At 41.2% G+C, this 19,084-nt stretch overlaps 1 protein-coding gene across 1 annotated transcript in view; it reads right to left on the bottom strand.

Annotated features, from left to right (window-relative positions):
* Positions 1 to 579: 579 nt before the first annotated feature.
* The window catches only part of LOC142391917 (alpha-2-macroglobulin-like), a 46,973-nt gene continuing 28,468 nt past the window's right edge, over positions 580 to 19,084 (bottom strand). Inside the window, exons 22-36 of the mRNA XM_075478096.1 lie at positions 14,190 to 14,241; positions 13,954 to 14,037; positions 13,639 to 13,815; positions 11,802 to 11,883; positions 10,390 to 10,546; positions 8,689 to 8,763; positions 8,049 to 8,214; positions 6,359 to 6,555; positions 6,063 to 6,278; positions 3,586 to 3,704; positions 2,682 to 2,772; positions 2,532 to 2,600; positions 2,297 to 2,402; positions 2,139 to 2,180; positions 580 to 1,168 (exon numbers count right to left, since the gene is read on the bottom strand). Of these exons, the coding sequence (XP_075334211.1) occupies positions 1,146 to 1,168; positions 2,139 to 2,180; positions 2,297 to 2,402; positions 2,532 to 2,600; positions 2,682 to 2,772; positions 3,586 to 3,704; positions 6,063 to 6,278; positions 6,359 to 6,555; positions 8,049 to 8,214; positions 8,689 to 8,763; positions 10,390 to 10,546; positions 11,802 to 11,883; positions 13,639 to 13,815; positions 13,954 to 14,037; positions 14,190 to 14,241 (1,656 nt within the window). The 3' untranslated portion in view covers positions 580 to 1,145. The remainder of the gene's footprint in view (positions 1,169 to 2,138; positions 2,181 to 2,296; positions 2,403 to 2,531; positions 2,601 to 2,681; positions 2,773 to 3,585; positions 3,705 to 6,062; positions 6,279 to 6,358; positions 6,556 to 8,048; positions 8,215 to 8,688; positions 8,764 to 10,389; positions 10,547 to 11,801; positions 11,884 to 13,638; positions 13,816 to 13,953; positions 14,038 to 14,189; positions 14,242 to 19,084) is intronic.

Below are 19,084 nucleotides of genomic sequence, written 5' to 3'. Positions count from 1 at the left end.
TATTGAATATTGCAGTAAAATAAGGTTGGCAGATTTCTAACGGTTATCAAACCTTGAATCTAAAAAAAACTAAATAATACATCTACGATAATAATGAACTAACTCCTGATCAGTGACATCCTGCTTTGTGTCCCCACTGTGACTTGAGGCCTTCATGCATGAGGGTCATTCTGTTGTAAGATGTTGATCATCAATGTGTTGTTTTTTGTCAGTTTCTTTGTTTTTGTGTGTGTGAGAAAAGAGGACAAACTACAGTGCGATTTACGGAGTACACGGAACTGCTGTTGAGTTTCATGTTTCAGTACAGCAATGATATTTCTGGTTGTGGTGCCTGAGATGATGACATGTTTACTTCTAGAAAAGTGAAATAGACTAGTGAAATGACTTTAATATAATTTGCCCTCCTTGCCTTTATTGTTCCAAACTCTTCGACGCTGGCAGGGCTGTTTGATAATGGCTGTTAGTAGTAGGCGGTGTAGTCATTACAGTGATATGTTGAAAAGAAGAAAATCTAAAGTATAAAGAAAATGCCTGAATGAAAGAAAATGTTGAAATGTAACGGTATTGTATGAAAAGTACTTATTTTGTCATTGTAGAACTTTTATTGCAGTTAGATTTAAAATTGTACAGTAGTGACATTTCAATCTACCTTTTTTATTTTTTACTGGTACAACAGAACACATTTGTAGGTACACATGCACACAGAATAAATCCCCTAGCAACCCGAGAGCCTGTAGTTTTTGTTTTTCAAAGAAACAGATTCACAATCAGTACACGGACCATACTGTGTAATTGGTACCCTGTATTTCTCATGTTCATGTATGAATAATATGGATTTTTTGTCAAATCTATTAAAAACAACTATCAGAGTATCGACTACTTTCCTCAAACACTACACTACACGCAACGTGATGGACAGAAACCAGATTAACATGTGAGATACATGAACCAAAACCATGAAAAACTTAAGGGGGAAAAAATGAAAAAAAAATTTAAACTTATGACCAAAATAAAAATAACCCACAATATAACACAGCAAAACAGAAGTTTAAAAAGAACAGCAACGCACACCTACAACTTTCCTCGTTTGACTGATTTCTCCAACAACTGCAACGAGTCCCAGCACGGCTTAGCAGGAAGTGATTTCACAGCTGGTTGGTGGTGTCATCTGCAGAGAAAACACTTTCATTTTCCAACACATTTACATTCGCCGTCTACACAGATTATGGGCTTGCAACACGTAACCAGTTTGAACTCAGAGCAAAAGATGAAGTATTCCAACAGTGCTATTTTTAGGAGAGCACTGAAAATATTTCAGACTTTAGATACGTTTAATTGCAGTTTAAAATACTCCAACTTTAAAGTTCCTAACCCTTGTGTGGTCTTAACATTCTGTTTACTCCTTGTCCTATGGGTAAAAAATGACCCGCCCTACCAAAGCCCCAAAATAAAGAAACTTAATTAAATTTTAAATCCAAAATCTATTTGTATGATGAAACCACCTGTTATTTATCTATTCAACTCAATTTAATATTTTTTTATCATTTATTTTTTGTTACACAATACAAAAAGACAATCTCCAGTTTTCAGGATTACATTATTTTTTTTTTTTTATTAATTTATTTTTTTTTAAACCACAAACCAACTGTCAGTTGGACCAACAGTTTTCTTGTTTTCTCAGTTTTCTTATACATAATAAAGGTTTATTATTGCTATTATTTAAATGTGAAGTAATTACTTCTAGGTGTTTAAATGTTTTTATAATTCACGGGTCAAAAATGACCCATAAGACAATCTTTGTACCCTAGTGGTGTACAGCCCACATGGAAACATAAACAAAAATAAAGTATTTTTTCTAATGACGGGGTCCCTTTAGGTAAAGTCATAATCATTTCAAGTTGGAAAAAGATAGTTTAAGGTATTTTTTCTACAGCTAAACATGGTAGTGGGTCACTTTTGACCCGCAGGACAACAAGAGGGTTAAATTTAAAGAAAAATTATTTATACTTTTTCCTGTTATATTAGTGTTTCACTTTGACATATATCGACCAATAGAAGCCTGTGAGATTGTACTACATTGGATGGAGCACGAGAGGAAAATAAGAGGGATCAATGTGAAGCTTCAGAGCTGTACGTACTCTCTGCACAGGGGGACGTGTACTCAGTGACCGCCTCATCACCTGAAATACAAGCGGAAAAACACAGGTGCATCCAGGTTAAAAATCAGGAGGGTTGGTGTGATGGAGGCAGGCTCCTTCTACTTGTAAAGATGTAAGTGGACATCAGAGGCCATTACTTGTCTGGTAGTAGTCGTAGACTTTAACTACAGCTGGTTTCAGGTTTCTGACCCGCTGATCGTCCTCCAGAGTCACACTGTAGATCCGAGTTTTATCCCTCTTCAGCTGCAGGAAAAACACAAGTTTAATCACTTTTTCTTGTTGCAGATGGAATCGTGTGAATAGCAACATTCCATCTTTATGCATCCCATTTCTCACACACACACACACACACACACCCCCAGTGCTTCCCACCTCATCCAAGTAGATGTTAATGAAGCCTTCATCCACATCGACCCGTTTCACAGAGCTGTTGTTCTGTAACTATGACGACACACAGCAAATCAGTACATGTTCTTCCCAAATGTGAAAGCATAGAGAGTTTAATCAGTATAATGAACTGACCAGCTTCAGGGAGCTCTGATCCAGAACGTGTCCAGACAGTAGTTTGATGTTGATAATAACCATGTTGGTTTCCTCTCTCCTGCCCTGATACCTGTAAGAGTCAAACACCACAGCAGCGCTCACGCTTTGCAGCAGCTCCAGCAGGGCTGCCTTTTCAACACAAACTGCACGACAATATTCTAAATCTTGAGAAAATTTGCTTTATTGTAAGGCTGGACAACGATTAAAATCTTTAATCTAATTAATCACATGATTTCTCTGATTAATCACGATTAATCGCATTTGTACCCAAAATCCAAAAATTAATTCAAAAGTAGTGTATAGCTTTTAGCATTTGGTTTTATTTTAAATGTGCTGCCATATGAATGAAAGTGCCATAACATTTGTTGTGCAAACACACTTTTAACATCAGCATCTTTCTGTAGTTTTTATGTAGAAGCCTCGCTCCACTGTCTGTTTCCTTCAATGACTTGCTGCTATCAGTTGTGTGTTTTGCCTTTAAGTGATATTTTAGACTGGAACTACTACGCTGAGAAGACAATTCAACTTGGCTTTAAATGCAGGAGGTTTTTTTTTTTTTAAATCTATTTTGAAATACGTGCTTTTATGTTGAAACAAGTAAAACAGGAAGTAGCGCCGGTTAGGTCCGTGAGCTTCACACAGAGACCGAGGAGCACCTGTAACGGTCTTTCTTTTCCGGTTCCGCAGCAGACAGCAACAAAATTTTACAATAATAAAACCTGCGTTAATGTGCGATAAAATATTTATCGGCGTTAAATAATTAACAAGTTAACCCGATAATAACGAGTTAACTCGCCCAGCCCTACTTTATTCACTTTTACTTAAATTTACTTTCTGTTTTGGTCAGTTCACATCTAATATGTTGTACACGACCGCAGATTACCTGACGTGCACAAAGAGGATGAGCTGTGGCCGGCTGCTGCTACATTTAGCCATGGTGCTTGTAGAGATGTTGAAGGAAGAGAAGTCGGCAGGAGGGGGGATGTTGAAATGCATGGAGATCTGCAGAGACACATTGAACATCCCATTTCATACAGCAGATGTACACACAGATGTTGATTGGGCTCAGTCGTCTGTGGCCTCGGTGTATAACACAGCAGAGCATTAAGAGTCAGCGCTATGGCTGCTAGCAGGACAGTGGTGGCCCGGTTTGGTTTGCTGAATTGAAACTTACTAACTGAAAAGAAGTTCTGTGGAATACATCAAAATAACCACTTTAGAAGAACATGAAAAATATAACATGAACATGCTGCTACGTCAAAGTTGTGAATTCAAAAAGAGATATACCGATGCAGCTGTGGCTTTAAACCAGCCTTTCGACTCTTTTGAATATCTTCCTACTGCTCTTATTACTAGGGCTGGGCAACGATTAAAATTTTTTATCTAATTAATCACATGATTTCCCTGATTAATCCTGATTAATCGCATTTGTACGCAAAATCCAAAAATGAATTCAAAAGTAGTGTATAGCTTTTAGCATTTAGCTTTATTTTAAATGTGCTGCCATATGAATGAAAGTGCCATAACATTTGTTGTGCAAACACACTTTTAACATCAGCATCTTTCTGTAGTTTTTATGTAGAAGCCTCGCTCCACTGTCTGTTTCCTTGAATGACTTGCTGCTATCAGTTGTGTGTTTTGCCTTTAAGTGATATTTTAGACTGGAACTACTACGCTGAGAAGACAATTCAACTTGGCTGTAAATGCAGGAGGTTGTTTTTTTTAAAATCTATTTTGAAATACGTGCATTTATGTTGAAACAAGTAAAACAGGAAGTAGCGCCGGTTAGGTCCGTGAGCTTCACACAGAGACCGAAGAGCACCTGTAACGTTCTTTCTTTTCCGGTTCCGCAGCAGACAGCAACAAAATTTTACAATAATAAAACCTGCGTTAATGTGCGATAAAATATTAATGTTATCAGTTGTGTGTTTAGCCTTTAAAAGGTGGGGTAGGGGTTCTTTTTCTGGAACATTTTTTTACATATTGCTTGAAATACTCTTCACACCCCCATTGCAACAAATTAATTAAAAGTTTTGACACAAATATGAAAACTTTTAGTGGCCTCAAGAACGTACAATCTAGGAAAAACATTATCCAATCATTGTGAACGGACCGTTCACAATGATTGGATACTGATGCCGTCTATCAAACTGCAATCTGCTCCCCCCTCCCCCTCCTTCCCCCTGTGCGCGTACCCTGCTCCGTGAACGAATTACGCGTCCAGAAGCTTGGCAGGAAGCTAAACTAGAGCCAGCTTGGCTAGCACCTAGCATTATTAAACGTATAGTTAGCATATACTAAATACTAAATACTGCAACGATCGATGCTTGCTGTCAGAACAGCGCTCGTGCACCTTCGTGCTCATTCATGTACTCTAGAGGCGTGCCTTCGCGGGGAAAGTGAAGAAAAGGGTTGGGACTTTTGACCTGTGTATTTTCAAAATGCAGCTTCGCTGGACTCAAAGGTAGGGCAGGAGATCCTGGATTTTAAGTGATATTTTAGACTGGAACTACTACGCTGAGAAGACAATTCAACTTGACAGTGTTTACAGATGACTTTGGTTCTGTCGACTCCGCCGTCTGGAATAACTTTAAAAGGAAAATGGCCGAGTAAAAGTTCCGTACCCTTCTCCATGTTTGGTGGATCCGCCGATTACTTTCTTTTTTCCGGTTCCGCAGCAGACAGCAACAGACTTTTACAAAATAAAAGCCTGTGAGCAACAGACTTTTACAATAAAAAAATTAAATAATAAAACAGGGGTGCTCTGTGGCATAGTGGGTTGAGCAGGCGCCCCATGTACAAGAGGCTATAGTCCTCGCTGCAGCTGGCCCCGGGTCGAGTCCCGCATCGGACGGCCCTGTGCTGCATGTCGTTCCCCCTCTCTCGTCCCCCCGCTTCCTGTCTCTCTGAAATTTCCTTTCTATTAAAAGGCACAAAAGTCCTAAAAATTATTTTATTATTTTAATTAAAAAAAATCAAATTTATCGACGTTAAATAATTCATTTCTTAATGCGATAATAACAAATTTACTCGCCCAGCCCTACTTATTACTTTAAAGTTTTTAAAAAGCACTCTTAGTAAAAAGGCAGCCTTTCTCAGACACAGCTGTGCTTTTAAAGAATAATGTTGGCTTTTGTTCTGTTGCAGCTAAGAATAATTGAGACAGAATTAATGGATGAGAATTTCTTTCAGGGAAAACTTTTCTTGTCTTTTTTTTCTGCTGCTGGGTAACATGAGAAACTCTTTGTACCTAGAGCAGAAAGAGCAGACATCAATATAAAGCTCGTCAGTGTTTTCCTGCTTATTTAGCAAATTCCTGCTCATCACCCTGTCATCGCTGTGGGGATCATGAAGGGATACCTGTGCCAGTACGCAGGTCTGGCCCCGAGCGGAGACGGTGTACTCCCCGGGGATCTCGCTCAGCTTCTCCTCCTGGTACAGCAGCCTGTTGTCCTGATTCACCTTGAACTCCGTGTTCAGGCCTCCTAAAGACGTCACCGTCACCGTGGTGCTGCCCTCTGGAGTAAAGGTGGCAGCTCCATATTTGGCCAGGGCCTGGAGGGCCACCACAGTGTCCTGTAGATGACATTGGTTAAATGTGTTGCTTCGGAACAAGCTTCTCCAGAAATGTTAAACTTGGATGTGGTCTGGCCTACCTGTGTGGAGGAGAAGCCACCGTACGCGTTCTGCTGCTGAGTGAGCCAGCGCACGATGCCACTGGAGTAACCCAAAGCAAAAGCTGGCATGGGTGGATCGTGGAGCAGACCCAGCAGAACATAAGAGGTCATCTCCACCTCCAGAGAGTCCAGGCCTTTCCCAGGAGCTCCTTCTCTCTTCCAGTGGCGGGTGCCTCCTGCCAGCCACCACAGTGGAGTAATCCATAGAGACGTTAGCAAAGACTACATTTGTGAACTTTGTTTAAAAGAACGAGACTCTGAACTCAAACAGGCACTGACTCTGACTCTACATAGCGACCCCCCCCCCCCGGCCTTTCCTTTTCCTTTCCTTCACCCTGTGCAATACTCTAGTACCGTGCAATATACCGTGCAATATCCTGTTATGTGCAATATTCTGTTATGGGCAATAACCCACACTGGAATGTATATTCATCCATATATATGGTAATATCTCTGTGCACCTACCACCACCCCTTTTGTACTATACTTTATTCTTTTATGTCTAAGATTGTTATATTTTATATATATATATATATATTCTTATTTCTATTTATCTCATGTCTGCACTGAGAAAGGAGATGCTTTTAATCTCATTGTACTTGTATAGTGACAATAAAAGGCATTCTATTCTATTCTATTTCTGATGAGAACTAACAGGAGAGATCATATTTCTCCAGTTTTAGCTTCTCTTCATTGGCTCCCTGTTAAATTCAGAATAGAATTTAAGATTCTTCTCCTTACATATAAAGCTCTTAATGACTGAGCTCCATCATATTTTAAAGATCTCATTGTAAGATATTTTCCTAACAGAGCACTTCGTTCCCAAACTGCAGGTTTACTTGAGGTTCCCAGAGTTTCTAAAAGTAGAATGGGAGGCAGAGCCTTCAGTTATCAGTCCCCTCTATTGCGGAATAAGTTGCCAGTAAATGTCCGGGAAGCAGACACCCTTTCCGCTTTTAAGACCCCTCCCCCCTTTCTGTCTTCTCAAACCCCAGCTGGTCGAGGCGGATGGCCACCCTTCCTGAGTCTGGTTCTGCCAGAGGTTTCTTCCTGTTAAAAGGGAGTCGTTTCTCTCCACAGTCGCCTCAGGCACGCTCAGGCCGGGAGATTGGACAGAAAAAGAAAAAGTTTTCAGTGCAATCTGTTGGTTTCCTTAGCTAGGAAATTGTTTTTGAATTGGCTCTATATGAATGAATGGGTTTATTTTGTAAATAATTATGATTACAATTAATTGAATTCCAATTGGCTTGAATAGGACTTTATTATTTAAGTGCCTTGAGATGACATTTGTTGTATTTGGCGCTATATAAATAAAAATTAATTGAAATTGAATCAGAAACCATACTGCATTCCTTTCTAGCATTTTATGTATGAATGTTGTGTATTCATATCGTTTAATACATTATGCGAAATATGCCCTACAAATTATTAAAGTAATAAGCTTACTTTGCTTACAATTGCTCAAAATGTGTACTGAATGTAGGATTTAGGCATCGGTCAGAGTTAACTGAACTACATTGAGCCTTTTCATTTTTCCTGCAAATGTAGCTTCTTTATTCAAAAAACTATTTCAATAGCCAATTTTCCCAAGGATGTAATTTCATCTTGTTTCACAAATGTGCTGCTGGCATCACTGAATTATTTATCTATTTTTTCTAAATGGTCATACCCTCTGTGATGGACTTCTGGTCCAGTAGGGTGATGAGTTTGCTCCTGGTCTCCTGGTCTCCAGCATGAGTGAAGGTGTAGAACAGCAGAGAGATGGTGTACAGGTTGTCCATCTCAGCAGCCACTGCTGCCTTCAGACACCTCAGGCAGTTCTGCACCACCGGGTCCTGACGCAAAGTCAAAAGAGCATGGGGGTGAGACTATGTGCAGGAAGTGGAAAAAACGTCAGAACTCATACAGTAGATCTGTAAACTGTAAAAAATAGAGAGCAGTTTTGTATGGCAGCCTTTAGAACAAGCTGTACCCATATAGTGACAGTAAAGAAGCATGACTAAATTGTTTGAAGGGCAGCAGGTAAGTTTAAAAGAGACCACTCCATATTCCTGAAACAAAATATACTCCAAGAAGCTGATGTCTTCAAAATACAATGACTTCTTTAAAACCAAACAAATTAGACAGAAAATCTGACTGTTTTTCACATTCCTAGATCTATTTTGGTGACTGTGTAAATCTCCTAGATTCATCCTGTTGAAAAATAGTAACCGCTATTTAAGAGTGGCTTAAGTGATATTCATAATAGTCAACATTTGAAATGATAATTAAAAGAAAAAAAAAAAAAAAAGAAGTAGTGTCAGACTCACGGAGGCATCTCCATCAAGCTCCAGCATGGCAGCAGCGATGTACGCCGTAAGGGACACGTCATCACTCACTCCGCCCTGACGGAAGCACAGAGCCAGCAGCACCATGTCACACATACAGGGAACCCCAGACGTCTTTCCAAAATACCACCCAGCAGCTCAAAACCCAAAGCTGGTCAGTGTTTGAGAAGACAGAGCCACTCTAAAATGTCTGTCTTATTACTGTAGGAGGCGGTCTAAGAATAAGTGAATACTAAGAGGCAAAGACGTCAAAATGTCACTATTACACATGCAGAAATATTTTAAATCACTGAGAGTGAATACTGGCTGTGACCTGCATAAAGCAGTTCAAATCAACAGCTCTCAAATATATTTTTTAGGGCTTGGCAACGATTAAAATGTTTAATCTAATTAATCACATGATTTCCCTGATTAATCGCAATTAATCGCATTTTTACGCAAAATCCAAAAATGAATTCAGAAGTAGTGAATAGCTTTTAGCATTTAGCTTTATTTTAAATGTGCTGCCATATGAATGAAAGTGCCATAACATTTGTTGTGCAAACACACTTTTAACATCAGCATTTTTAGGTAGTTTTTATGTAGAAGCCTCGCTCCACTGTCTGTTTCCTTGAATGACTTGCTGCTATCAGTTGTGTGTTTTGCCTTTAAGTGATATTTTAGACTGGAACTACTACGCTGAGAAGACAATTCAACTTGGCAGTGTTTACAGATGACTTTGGTTCTGTCGACTCCGCCGTCTGGAAGAACTTTAAAAGGAAAATGGCCGAGTAAAAGTTCCGTACCCTTCTCCATGTTTGGTGGATCCGCCGATTACTTTCTTTTTTCCGGTTCCGCAGCAGACTAGCCTAGCAAGCTTCACTAGACCCCTCCAGCAAAAAGCTGTACAGGGGTCTAGTGAAGCTGGATAGCAGTGTGGGTGGGATAAATGGTTGTCTGTTAAGTTGCCTCTGCACTCAACGCCACACAATAGAATGGCGCAACAATCAATCAGAGCGATGAAGAAGGGTTACGTAGTCAGTGCGACGGAAGTACATGGTGGGCAAAACTCCGAAAACGTCCTTTTTTCAAGAAAAACTTAAGTGCAGTTATCTGTTTGTCTCGCAAAGAAAACTGTATATTTAAATCTTCTAGAGTCGTTGCCAAAGCCAAATCGAAAGACTGTTCGCTGGTCGCAGCCATTGTTTACCACTCTGGAACTACACACTGAAACGTCACACCTCGACCCCGCTCCTCACGATTTGATTGGCCTGATTAAGTTTCGATTTTCAGCCTCGCAAAACGACCACAACTGACTAGACTGAGCCCGGGAGCAAATTCAATTTGCAGTCGCTAGGGGCGTCTAGATTTCTAGGCTAGCAGCATACAGCAACAGACTTTTACAAAATGAAAGCCTGTGAGCAACAGACTTTTGCAATAATAAAACAGGGGTGGTCTGTGGCGTAGTGGGTTGAGCAGGCACCCCATGTACAAGAGGCTATAGTCCTCGCTGCAGCTGGCCGCAGTTCGAGTCCCGTATCAGACGGCCCTGTGCTGCATGTCGTTCCCTCTCTCTCTGCTTCCTGTCTCTCTGAACTTTCCTATCCATTAAAGGCACAAAAGCCCCAAAAGCCCTATATTAATCACCTCTAGCACTGAGTTAACATTGTACCTTTGCCTTATGTAGTCCAGAAAGTTCCATACCTTCATCCCATTGTGGAAGAGCTTTCCAACAGATCCAATGCAGCCATCATCCCTCTGATTTTTGGACAGCCACTTCCTAGCAGCTTCAATGTGCTGCGGATCTACAAAGATGTATGGTCTTGCACCACCAAAGGACTTCATCACAAAAGCAGTCAGCCTGGAAGGTCACACACACAAAATACTAACACACTTTGTGGAAAGCAAACCATGTGCGCCTGTGTTGGGAAGTTCAAAATTAACCCAGTGGCTGGACAATTGTGTAACAGCACCATGTCTGCCATCGAATCAGAACATCGGGAGCAGCATGTACAACAACACAATCATTACTGCTCAAGTCATTTTATCTAAACATTACACAATAATGTTCAAAAGTGGATTTCCTCTGGCCATTAGTTTGAGCATATCTCTGCGTTACAATGGTCTTTTTTAAACAACTGTCCTGTAGATGCAGTGTCACATTGGCTATCTGTTGGAGTCATGTTTGGCTCCACCTGATAAATGTACTCCTTTTAATCAGACCAAAGCAAAACAGTCATCACATGCTGTAGTTAGAAAGTGTCTGTGTCTGTCTGTCTGGAGGGTTCATTACGGCACATTCCAGAAAAAAAGCCGATCAAAGCAATGAAGCCGAACTGAACATCAAAATGCTTTGCAGGCAGAATGAGGACTCAAATATCACTACGTTTTTTTTTTACTGTATTTTGCTCTAAGTAAAAACAACTTCTAATTCTACTTTTAAGTGATTTGGAAAGTTTTAAATAAACTCGACTAAAACTGAAATTTTACATTCAAACATTTTTAAACATTTTTTAATCCAGGTTAAAAACATTTCTTTTCTCATGTGTCTATGCATGAAATCTGCACGGTATCTTTTAACTTATCTAGACTGTTGCTTGTTTTTAAATGAATTTAAATCATTTTATTTGTTTCCCTTTATATTCTTCCACTCCCTGCTGCAATGCTTTTATTTTATGTAAAGCACTTTGAATTGTTTGTACATGAAATTGGGGGAGATTGGTCCGAAAAACAAAACGTTTTCAGTGCAATCTGTTGGTTTTCTTAGCTAGGAAATTGTTTTTGAATTGGCTCTATCTGAACGAATTGGATTATTTTATGAATTATGATTATTATTAATTAATTGAATTCCAATTGGCTTGAATTGGACTTACTATCTAAGTGCCTTGAGATGACATTTGTTGTATTTGGCGCTATATAAATAAAAATGAATTGAATCGAAATGTGCTATACAAATAAATTTGATTTGATTTTGATTTGATTTGATCAAGTTATTATCCGAGTAAGTCCTTTTTTTGTTCTCTCTGGTTCCTCTTTAGTTCATACATAAAGTTTATTTATAAGCTATAAGTGTCATGATTGTGGAGTCGCAGCACCCACTCATTCCCATTACTGACCATGTGTTTCCAGACTCATCGTTCTTCCCAAAGGCGCTGTAGGAGCCGTCATCATGTTTGAAGGTGAGCTCCCTCTGATATCCTACAACACACAGACAGGAAGCAAAGGCAGGATATTAGCCGCATTCTGACAGAGCAGTTCTAAGAACAGTCCTCCTCGAATTCCGTTCCGATAGCTGTCCTTCTCCAGGGGAACTGTTTCAGTCTGCATTCGCACATGAGTCGGGACCTGATAGAGACTGATGCGACACAACGGTCTGCGACAGTGACGTGTTACTGTAGCGCCACATTCACCAACTAAACAAAACAAAACCCATGACAAGTAAGGAGAGAAGAAAAAACACCACAAAGAAGCTAATATGGAGAGCGGGGAGGCCACCGTGTTCATGGTCTGCATGACGGTGATATTAATCATGGACGATCACATCGGCCGTCTCACATGGAGGCTGAAAGAGCTCACAGAGAGAGTCAGGAGACGAAGGATGGAGCGCAGGCCATACTTCTTGGTTTCATGAAGGAAGGAGAGCAGAGCGCCGCAGACAAAGGAGACAACGTGGAGGTTTAACTTATTAAACACGCGCCGGTTGTGTCTGTGTATATGAGGAAACATTTCAGCCGTGTCAGCATAACAAGGGGCGGAGCTACCGACCACCAAACACCTCCGGGTCAGATGTGTTCCTATAGAACCCAGAAAAGACCCAGCTGAGGAGAAGGAGCTGAAATGGTTACAGGAACTGAGGGCCATGGTCCTGAGTTCCTGTGTGTGAGAAAACGGCCCCGTGGATTAAAAGGTTATAGGAACTGCCAAAGGTTCCTACAGTGCGAATGCGGCTAATGTATTTAGAATTCAATCTTTTCCTTCAAAAAGAACATTGTATTTTAGTGCTGGAGGACGTGTCACTATTGGTTTTAGAATTAAACTGGTTGTACAATACTGCCCTACAAAGCAAAAAGTGCAGAACTGAGAAAAAGGACTTTAAAGTTATCCTGTCGTCCAGCCTAAACTGTTGTAGGTAGATTAATGGACATGTGGAAGTTTTGCAACTTTATTTTAGCTTATTCTTTGTTTATATTAATCCTCATATTTTATTTTATGTTTTACCCTTATTTTGCAGTTACTGTGTTATTGCTCTGTATTACTTACCAAAAATGTGGCACCATACCAAGGAAAAAGGCAGTAACTGTAGATTCATCAAAAACTATTTTGTCAAAACTTGGGCTCTTGGTGTGTTAGATACACTGTTTTTGGACTAATTGGAACCATTTGTTTTCCTTAACATGGATATACCAAACACAAAATAATCATTTTAGGTCAAAATTTTCCACCTGGAAGTTGGTGCTGAAATTGCTGCTTAAAGTGTCTTGCTAAGCTGTATCAAGGCCCAAATGGGGACAATTTATTTTTAATAGGACCACATTATTTGTGAGTATTAGATTAATGTGTATCTGGGTGTGTTTCTGTATCTGCTATACCTCCAACAAATGACATTAACATTAAAGCACTGCAAAACAATTTCACTTTGTAGCAATATATAGGCAAGTTAGGCTAACTCCAGTTCAACAGAGCAAAACAAAAGCATTTTGCCTTAGTTTTTTTAAGGCTTTTCAAACTCTTTTTATGATAACTAAGATGAACAAGTTGATGATTTTATGTGGTACAGTATATCTGTTTCAGTAGGCTAATAAATACAAAGTAGTGAATGAAATTAATAAATGGGACACATATTTCAAATTAGTAAATATTTAATAATAAATTGAGACAACTGCAGATGGAAATTAGCTCCTGAGCTCAATCTGGCATATTTACAACAAATTCTTTTTGAATTTGAATGCTTACCGCTCTCCAGGAAGCGTCTTGCTTTCTCCAGAATTTTCTGGGTCAGCTGACCAGTGCTGTTCAGATAGTTGAGGATGAAGATGTTGGGAGCAAACAGCACCATGTTTTGCTCCCCGCAGCCATATGGCATGGCCAGGAGCTTGTCCAGGTTCTGCATGGCTCGGCCCATCAGGTCACCTACAGAAGCAGAATTGGAATAACAAACACTAAAAGATTCCACTGCACACGTTTCACTTGACAGGTTGGAAGTCTGAATAAAAAAAAAAAACAGAGTAAAATAAATTAATTCAAAAGTCTCAGTGTGGTATAACTAACCCAGTACAGAGACAGATGCTCTTTCTGATCCAGCCACAAATATTTCAGGCAGCAGAAGAGAGATTTTCTTTTTCGCAGGTCTCTCTGGCAGGAATGGAATAGAAAGAAGTAAGTTAGACTTCTCTGGTGCAAGTCCATTAAATGAAACTTAAGACATGTTAGTGATGTTTTTTTTGCCAAATCAAATTTATATTTTGTCTGTCAATTGGCCTGAATGTTGGTTTGTGCACGCTCACTTGCAGGACACAGCAGAGCGTTGTGACTGACCATCTGTGGTGTTCCTTCAGGCTTTTGGAGAGACAAAGGGCAAAGATGATTTCAAGATGGAAGCAAATGGTAACTAAATCAGTCATCGATGTGTAACAATGTAACAGCACTCTGAACACTTGTCCATTACTTTAAACAAACCTTTAGTTATTATGAGAATGAACTAGAACTAAAACAAAATGTGTATAATGATGCTAAAACAGAGTGATGTAATTATTTGGATGTCTGTCATCATGACTCATTGGGTCATCACACATTGTTAATCTGGATTTTGGTCTTTTGCTAGTCCTTTCACATTTCTTGTTTGCTGGATTTTAGAGTTATTGCTTTGCATTTTGGCATGTTCATTTTGCAAAGTCAGTTGAAAGAGATAAAAATTCCCATTTAAAATGAGCTTTGATTTAGAGAGTTTGTAGACTTGTAAAGCTGGTCAGGCATATTCAAATCCACTGTGCTTATTTACAATACAATTGAAAAATAAGTTGGTTAATTAAATAATAATTCAATTCAATTTTATTTATATAGAAAGCTAGAACTGCTTATTATTCATCATTGATAGAAGAGAATAAGAACAATCCCAGGTTTCTTTTCATCACTGTGGCCAAGCTGATAAAGAGTCTGAGCTCTGTTGAGACAAGTATTCCTTTAACTCTCAGCAGTGATGGTTTCGTGAGATTCTTTATCAATAAAATTGTTTCTGTCTCAAAAATTATTGGAATCCAACCCATTATTGTCACTAATGTATCTTCAAGTACAGCAGCAATCGATCGGATGAAAATCAAACTTGTTTGAAATCCTGGTCGCCCCTCGTGAGGCTCTCGCACAGTTGAAGCAGCTGGACGAGCCGATTTACCTCATCCTGTCACACTACGCTTGCGCAAACAAAGGCACGGAAGAAAAAATTGTCAACAGAAGAAGAAAAAGACAACAGAACAGCATGGCAGCGACCGGCGACCGAGTCCGACGTGTCGTGTAGTGTGAGCAGCCAGATCGCATCAGACCATCGGGTCGTACAGTGTGAGAACAGGAATCGTGAGCTGTGACGTTTTAACCCTTGCGATTCACTCGTACAGTATGAGCAGCAGCTGAATCGCGCGATTGAAAAAAATCGCACAGTGTATGCCCAGCTTAAGAGTTGCTTCTGCCTCCTGAGTAGGGGTGGAACGGTACAAAAAATTCACGTTTCGGTACGTACCTTGGTACGGAACCTACGGTTCGGTACATTTTCGGTACAGTGCCGAAGGAGGCGTGTAGCGAGGTTCGAGCACATGTAATAGACATCTGAATCCTGCCTCTTCTACAGTGGAATATGGGCGCATAGCAGATGCGATGTAAATTCCAATTGCTTCTGTAATTTTTTTTGCTCTGCATGTATTCTATCCAGGGGTTGTTGTAATACATTTGGGAGACGTAATTGGTCGGGTCTTTTAATGGTTCTATAGAACACATACGCATCTGACGGAGGTGTGTGGTGGTTGGTAGCTACGCCCCATGTCATGCTATCACGGCTGAAATGTTTCATCATACCACACAGACAGAACCGGCACGTGTTTAATAAGTTAAACTTACACTGGTCTCCTTTGTCTGCGGCGCGCTGTTCTCCTTTCTTCCTTCATGAAACGAAGAAGTATCACCTGCGCTTGATCCTGACTCTCTGTGTGCTCTTCCAGCCTCGATATTAGACGCCTGATGTGATTGTCCATGATTAATATCACCATCATGCAGACCATGAACACGGTGGCCTCCCCGCTCTCCATATTAGCTTCTTGGTGGTGTTTTTTCTACTTTTACCGGTTTTGTTTTGTTTTTGAATGTAGCGCTAAACGTCTAACGGCTAAAGGCTCTAGCATGGTTGCCGCGTCTGCTCGCGCGAGTGGTGTTGATGACGTCACGAGTTCGTGCCCGCCATAGGACCCTATAGGCCGATTTCAGACCAGAGCGTGGCGTGGCGGCAACGAAACGACGGCAGCGAAACGATGGCAGTCTTACGCCGGTTATCAGGCGGTGTGTTCAACTTGGCTTTTCACACCGGACAGTCCGCGGCCGCGGTAGTTCTGCTCCAGCCCTGTCTGCATTTACCATTCATTTCAACGGGACACCGCCGGCCAAATTCCGCTCGAGTTCTATTTTCCAAAAGCAGCGCGGGACGGAGGCGTCTCCGCGCCGCTATCGCCCGACTACCGCCGCGTCGGTGTGCAAGGACAGATCTGTTTCCATGTATTTTCACCTCCGCCGGTGAAAATCGCTTCCATTCCGCCACGCTTTGCCGCCCTGGTCTGAAATGGCCCATATAGTGGCGCAAAGTTGCGCGCCAGTAGTTGCAATTTTCTCCGTCACAGACGTGGCGCTGCTACGTGAAGGTTACCTCTACTCTACAACCAGGAAAGTGGAGAAGAAAACAATGCCGCTGTCAAGAGCAAGAATACTGTAATTAATGATACTGCTGCAGTTTTCGGATTATTTAAATTTTTTAATTCAGTTAAAAGAGGTGAAGGTTTGAAGCCCCCGGCATCAACAGAGTCTCTGCCCTCTTCTTTGCCTTCACGTATCTGTCCCGTAGCTTCTTCCACACATTCTTACAGAACTCTCCCTCTTTCCCCAAAGTTCTGCCCATCTCTGTGCACCAGTTTGGGGAGTTTACGTGCTCCCTTTGCTGTTTCACTGCAGTTCCGTACAGCTACCTGTACAAACGCACCTCCTCACTGAGCCTGGTCTCACATCGGTCCATCCGGTTCGTTGTGCTCGGCGCCGCCAAGTTACAAAAATCGACTGGTGCACGACAACGCGCTGCGCCGTCTTTTCCAGGGAAGCGCCAGGCCTGAAACGTCATTTTGACGTCACGGTCCACCACCGCCGTGACAGACGCGGCAACCATGCTACCGCCTTCACACGTCACTGACGCAGACGGCTGCGCGCGGCGCATCAGTCCCGACTCATGTGCGAATGCAGACTGAAACAGCTCCGCTGGGGAAGGACAGTTATCAGAACGAAATTCGAGTAGGACAGTTCTGATAACTGCGTTCTTATAACTACTCTGTCCGAAAGCGTATATCTCTACGGACCAATCAGAGCTTGCATGTGGCAGTGCTTAAATGGGTCCTGAAGGAAACTCTTGCAAAATAACAGTTCCGCGTTCAGAAAACTTCCGTACCGTGTGTATTCTGCGTGGAAATGCGCGTACCGAACCGTCACGGTTCGGTACGAATACATATACCGTGTCGGCCCTCCTCCTGAGCTGCCATTCTTGGTTTCCACTTCCTCCCCTTGGTTGGGTTTGGAACCACCTTACTAACTGCCACATCTTTACTCCCAGCTAACAGGAGCTCTGTCCTAACTTTAGTACATTTAAACTCCTCTACTAGACTAGATACTGGGAGCTGGGGTATGCCTTTCCCATACAGTGCCACAGTACTTAAGCATCTAGGAACACCTTGGCACTTCCTATTATTAAAAATAACTAATCATTCCATTTTTTCTACAACAGATAATGGAATCTCATACACAGACAGTGGCCATTAGCCTGATAAACCAGCCTAAATGGATTGGATGTCTAATTTAGTCTGGCTCCGATGAATGGATACAACGGAACATTGTTGAAGAGCACAACCCGTTGTCTTTCAAACCGTGTCTGTGCCTATAGGCCAACGCTCTGACCCTCTGCCCCGCCCGCGTTGATTCAAAACACATCTCTGCGTTGTGATTGGTTTAGTTGCCATCTGCCAGATTCAGGGCAGTATTTTCAAAATGAAAAGTGGTTCGAAGCCAGACCCAACCGCAGGCAAAACATTTTGCCGTCCAGCAGTTGCCGCTGGTTTTCCAGGCTAAGTGGCCATATCAACCTAGGAAACAATCCAAACTGCAGACACCACAGCTTCAACCTTCCTGGAAGCTCTGATTTATTTATTCTATCCAGTCCCTCAGCAACATCTTTCCCAAACTGCACTGCCTGCTCTCCATCATTCATGTCTGCCTGGTACCATTTTCTTCATCCATTACAAACTTTCTATCACTTAATTTTCCTCTACTTACTGACAAACTTCTAGACTTACTAGATTTGATCTTCATGCCAACCCACTTTAGATTTTTATTAAATCTCTCAAGTATTCTCTTCATACATGGCACTTTTGTAAACACCAACTTCATATAATCCATGTATGCTCTAATTGGTGTAAGGCACATGCCATCCTGACGTCTCTCTCCACCTACAACCCACTTGGAAGCTCTAATAATTATCTCCATCGTCATTGTAAATGCTAATGGAATGAGAAATCGTACACCCTGCCATAATGCCTATTTCTAGCCTCTGCCAGCCTGTTGTGAAATCTGCTGCACTTAGGCACAGTCTAATATCCTGAAAATATGCTCTTACTAAGTTAACAACTACTACAGGCACTCTAAAATACTCAAACGCTTTCCAAATAAGGCTATGTGGCCCTGATCCCAATGTATTTGCTAGATCCAGAAATATAATGTGCAAGTCTTTTTTCTCAATCTTTGCTGTCTGAATCTGATGCCAAATCTTGCTAGTGTGCTCTAAACACCCTGCGAAACCTGGTATTCCTGCCTTCTGCACAGTAGTATCTATTAAGCTATTCTTTTCTAAATAACTAGCTAATCTCTGTGCAACTAAACTAAAGAAAATCTTCCCCTCTACATTTAGGAGAGAGATCATCCGGAACCGACTCAGGTCCGAAGACTCGTTCTCCTTTGGAATAAGAACGCCTCCTGCCCTACGCCATGCTCTAAGAATAACCTGTTTCTCCCAAACTATTCTTAATTGTTTCCACAAAAACATTAGGATATCAGGTGCACTTTTATAAACCCAGTAGGGGACTCCATTTGGCCCTGGGGCAGATGAAGCCTT

This window comes from Odontesthes bonariensis, chromosome 11 (assembly GCF_027942865.1).
Source record: "Odontesthes bonariensis isolate fOdoBon6 chromosome 11, fOdoBon6.hap1, whole genome shotgun sequence".
Lineage (NCBI taxonomy): Eukaryota > Metazoa > Chordata > Actinopteri > Atheriniformes > Atherinopsidae > Odontesthes > Odontesthes bonariensis.
This window is presented reverse-complemented; position numbering and strand designations above follow the sequence as displayed.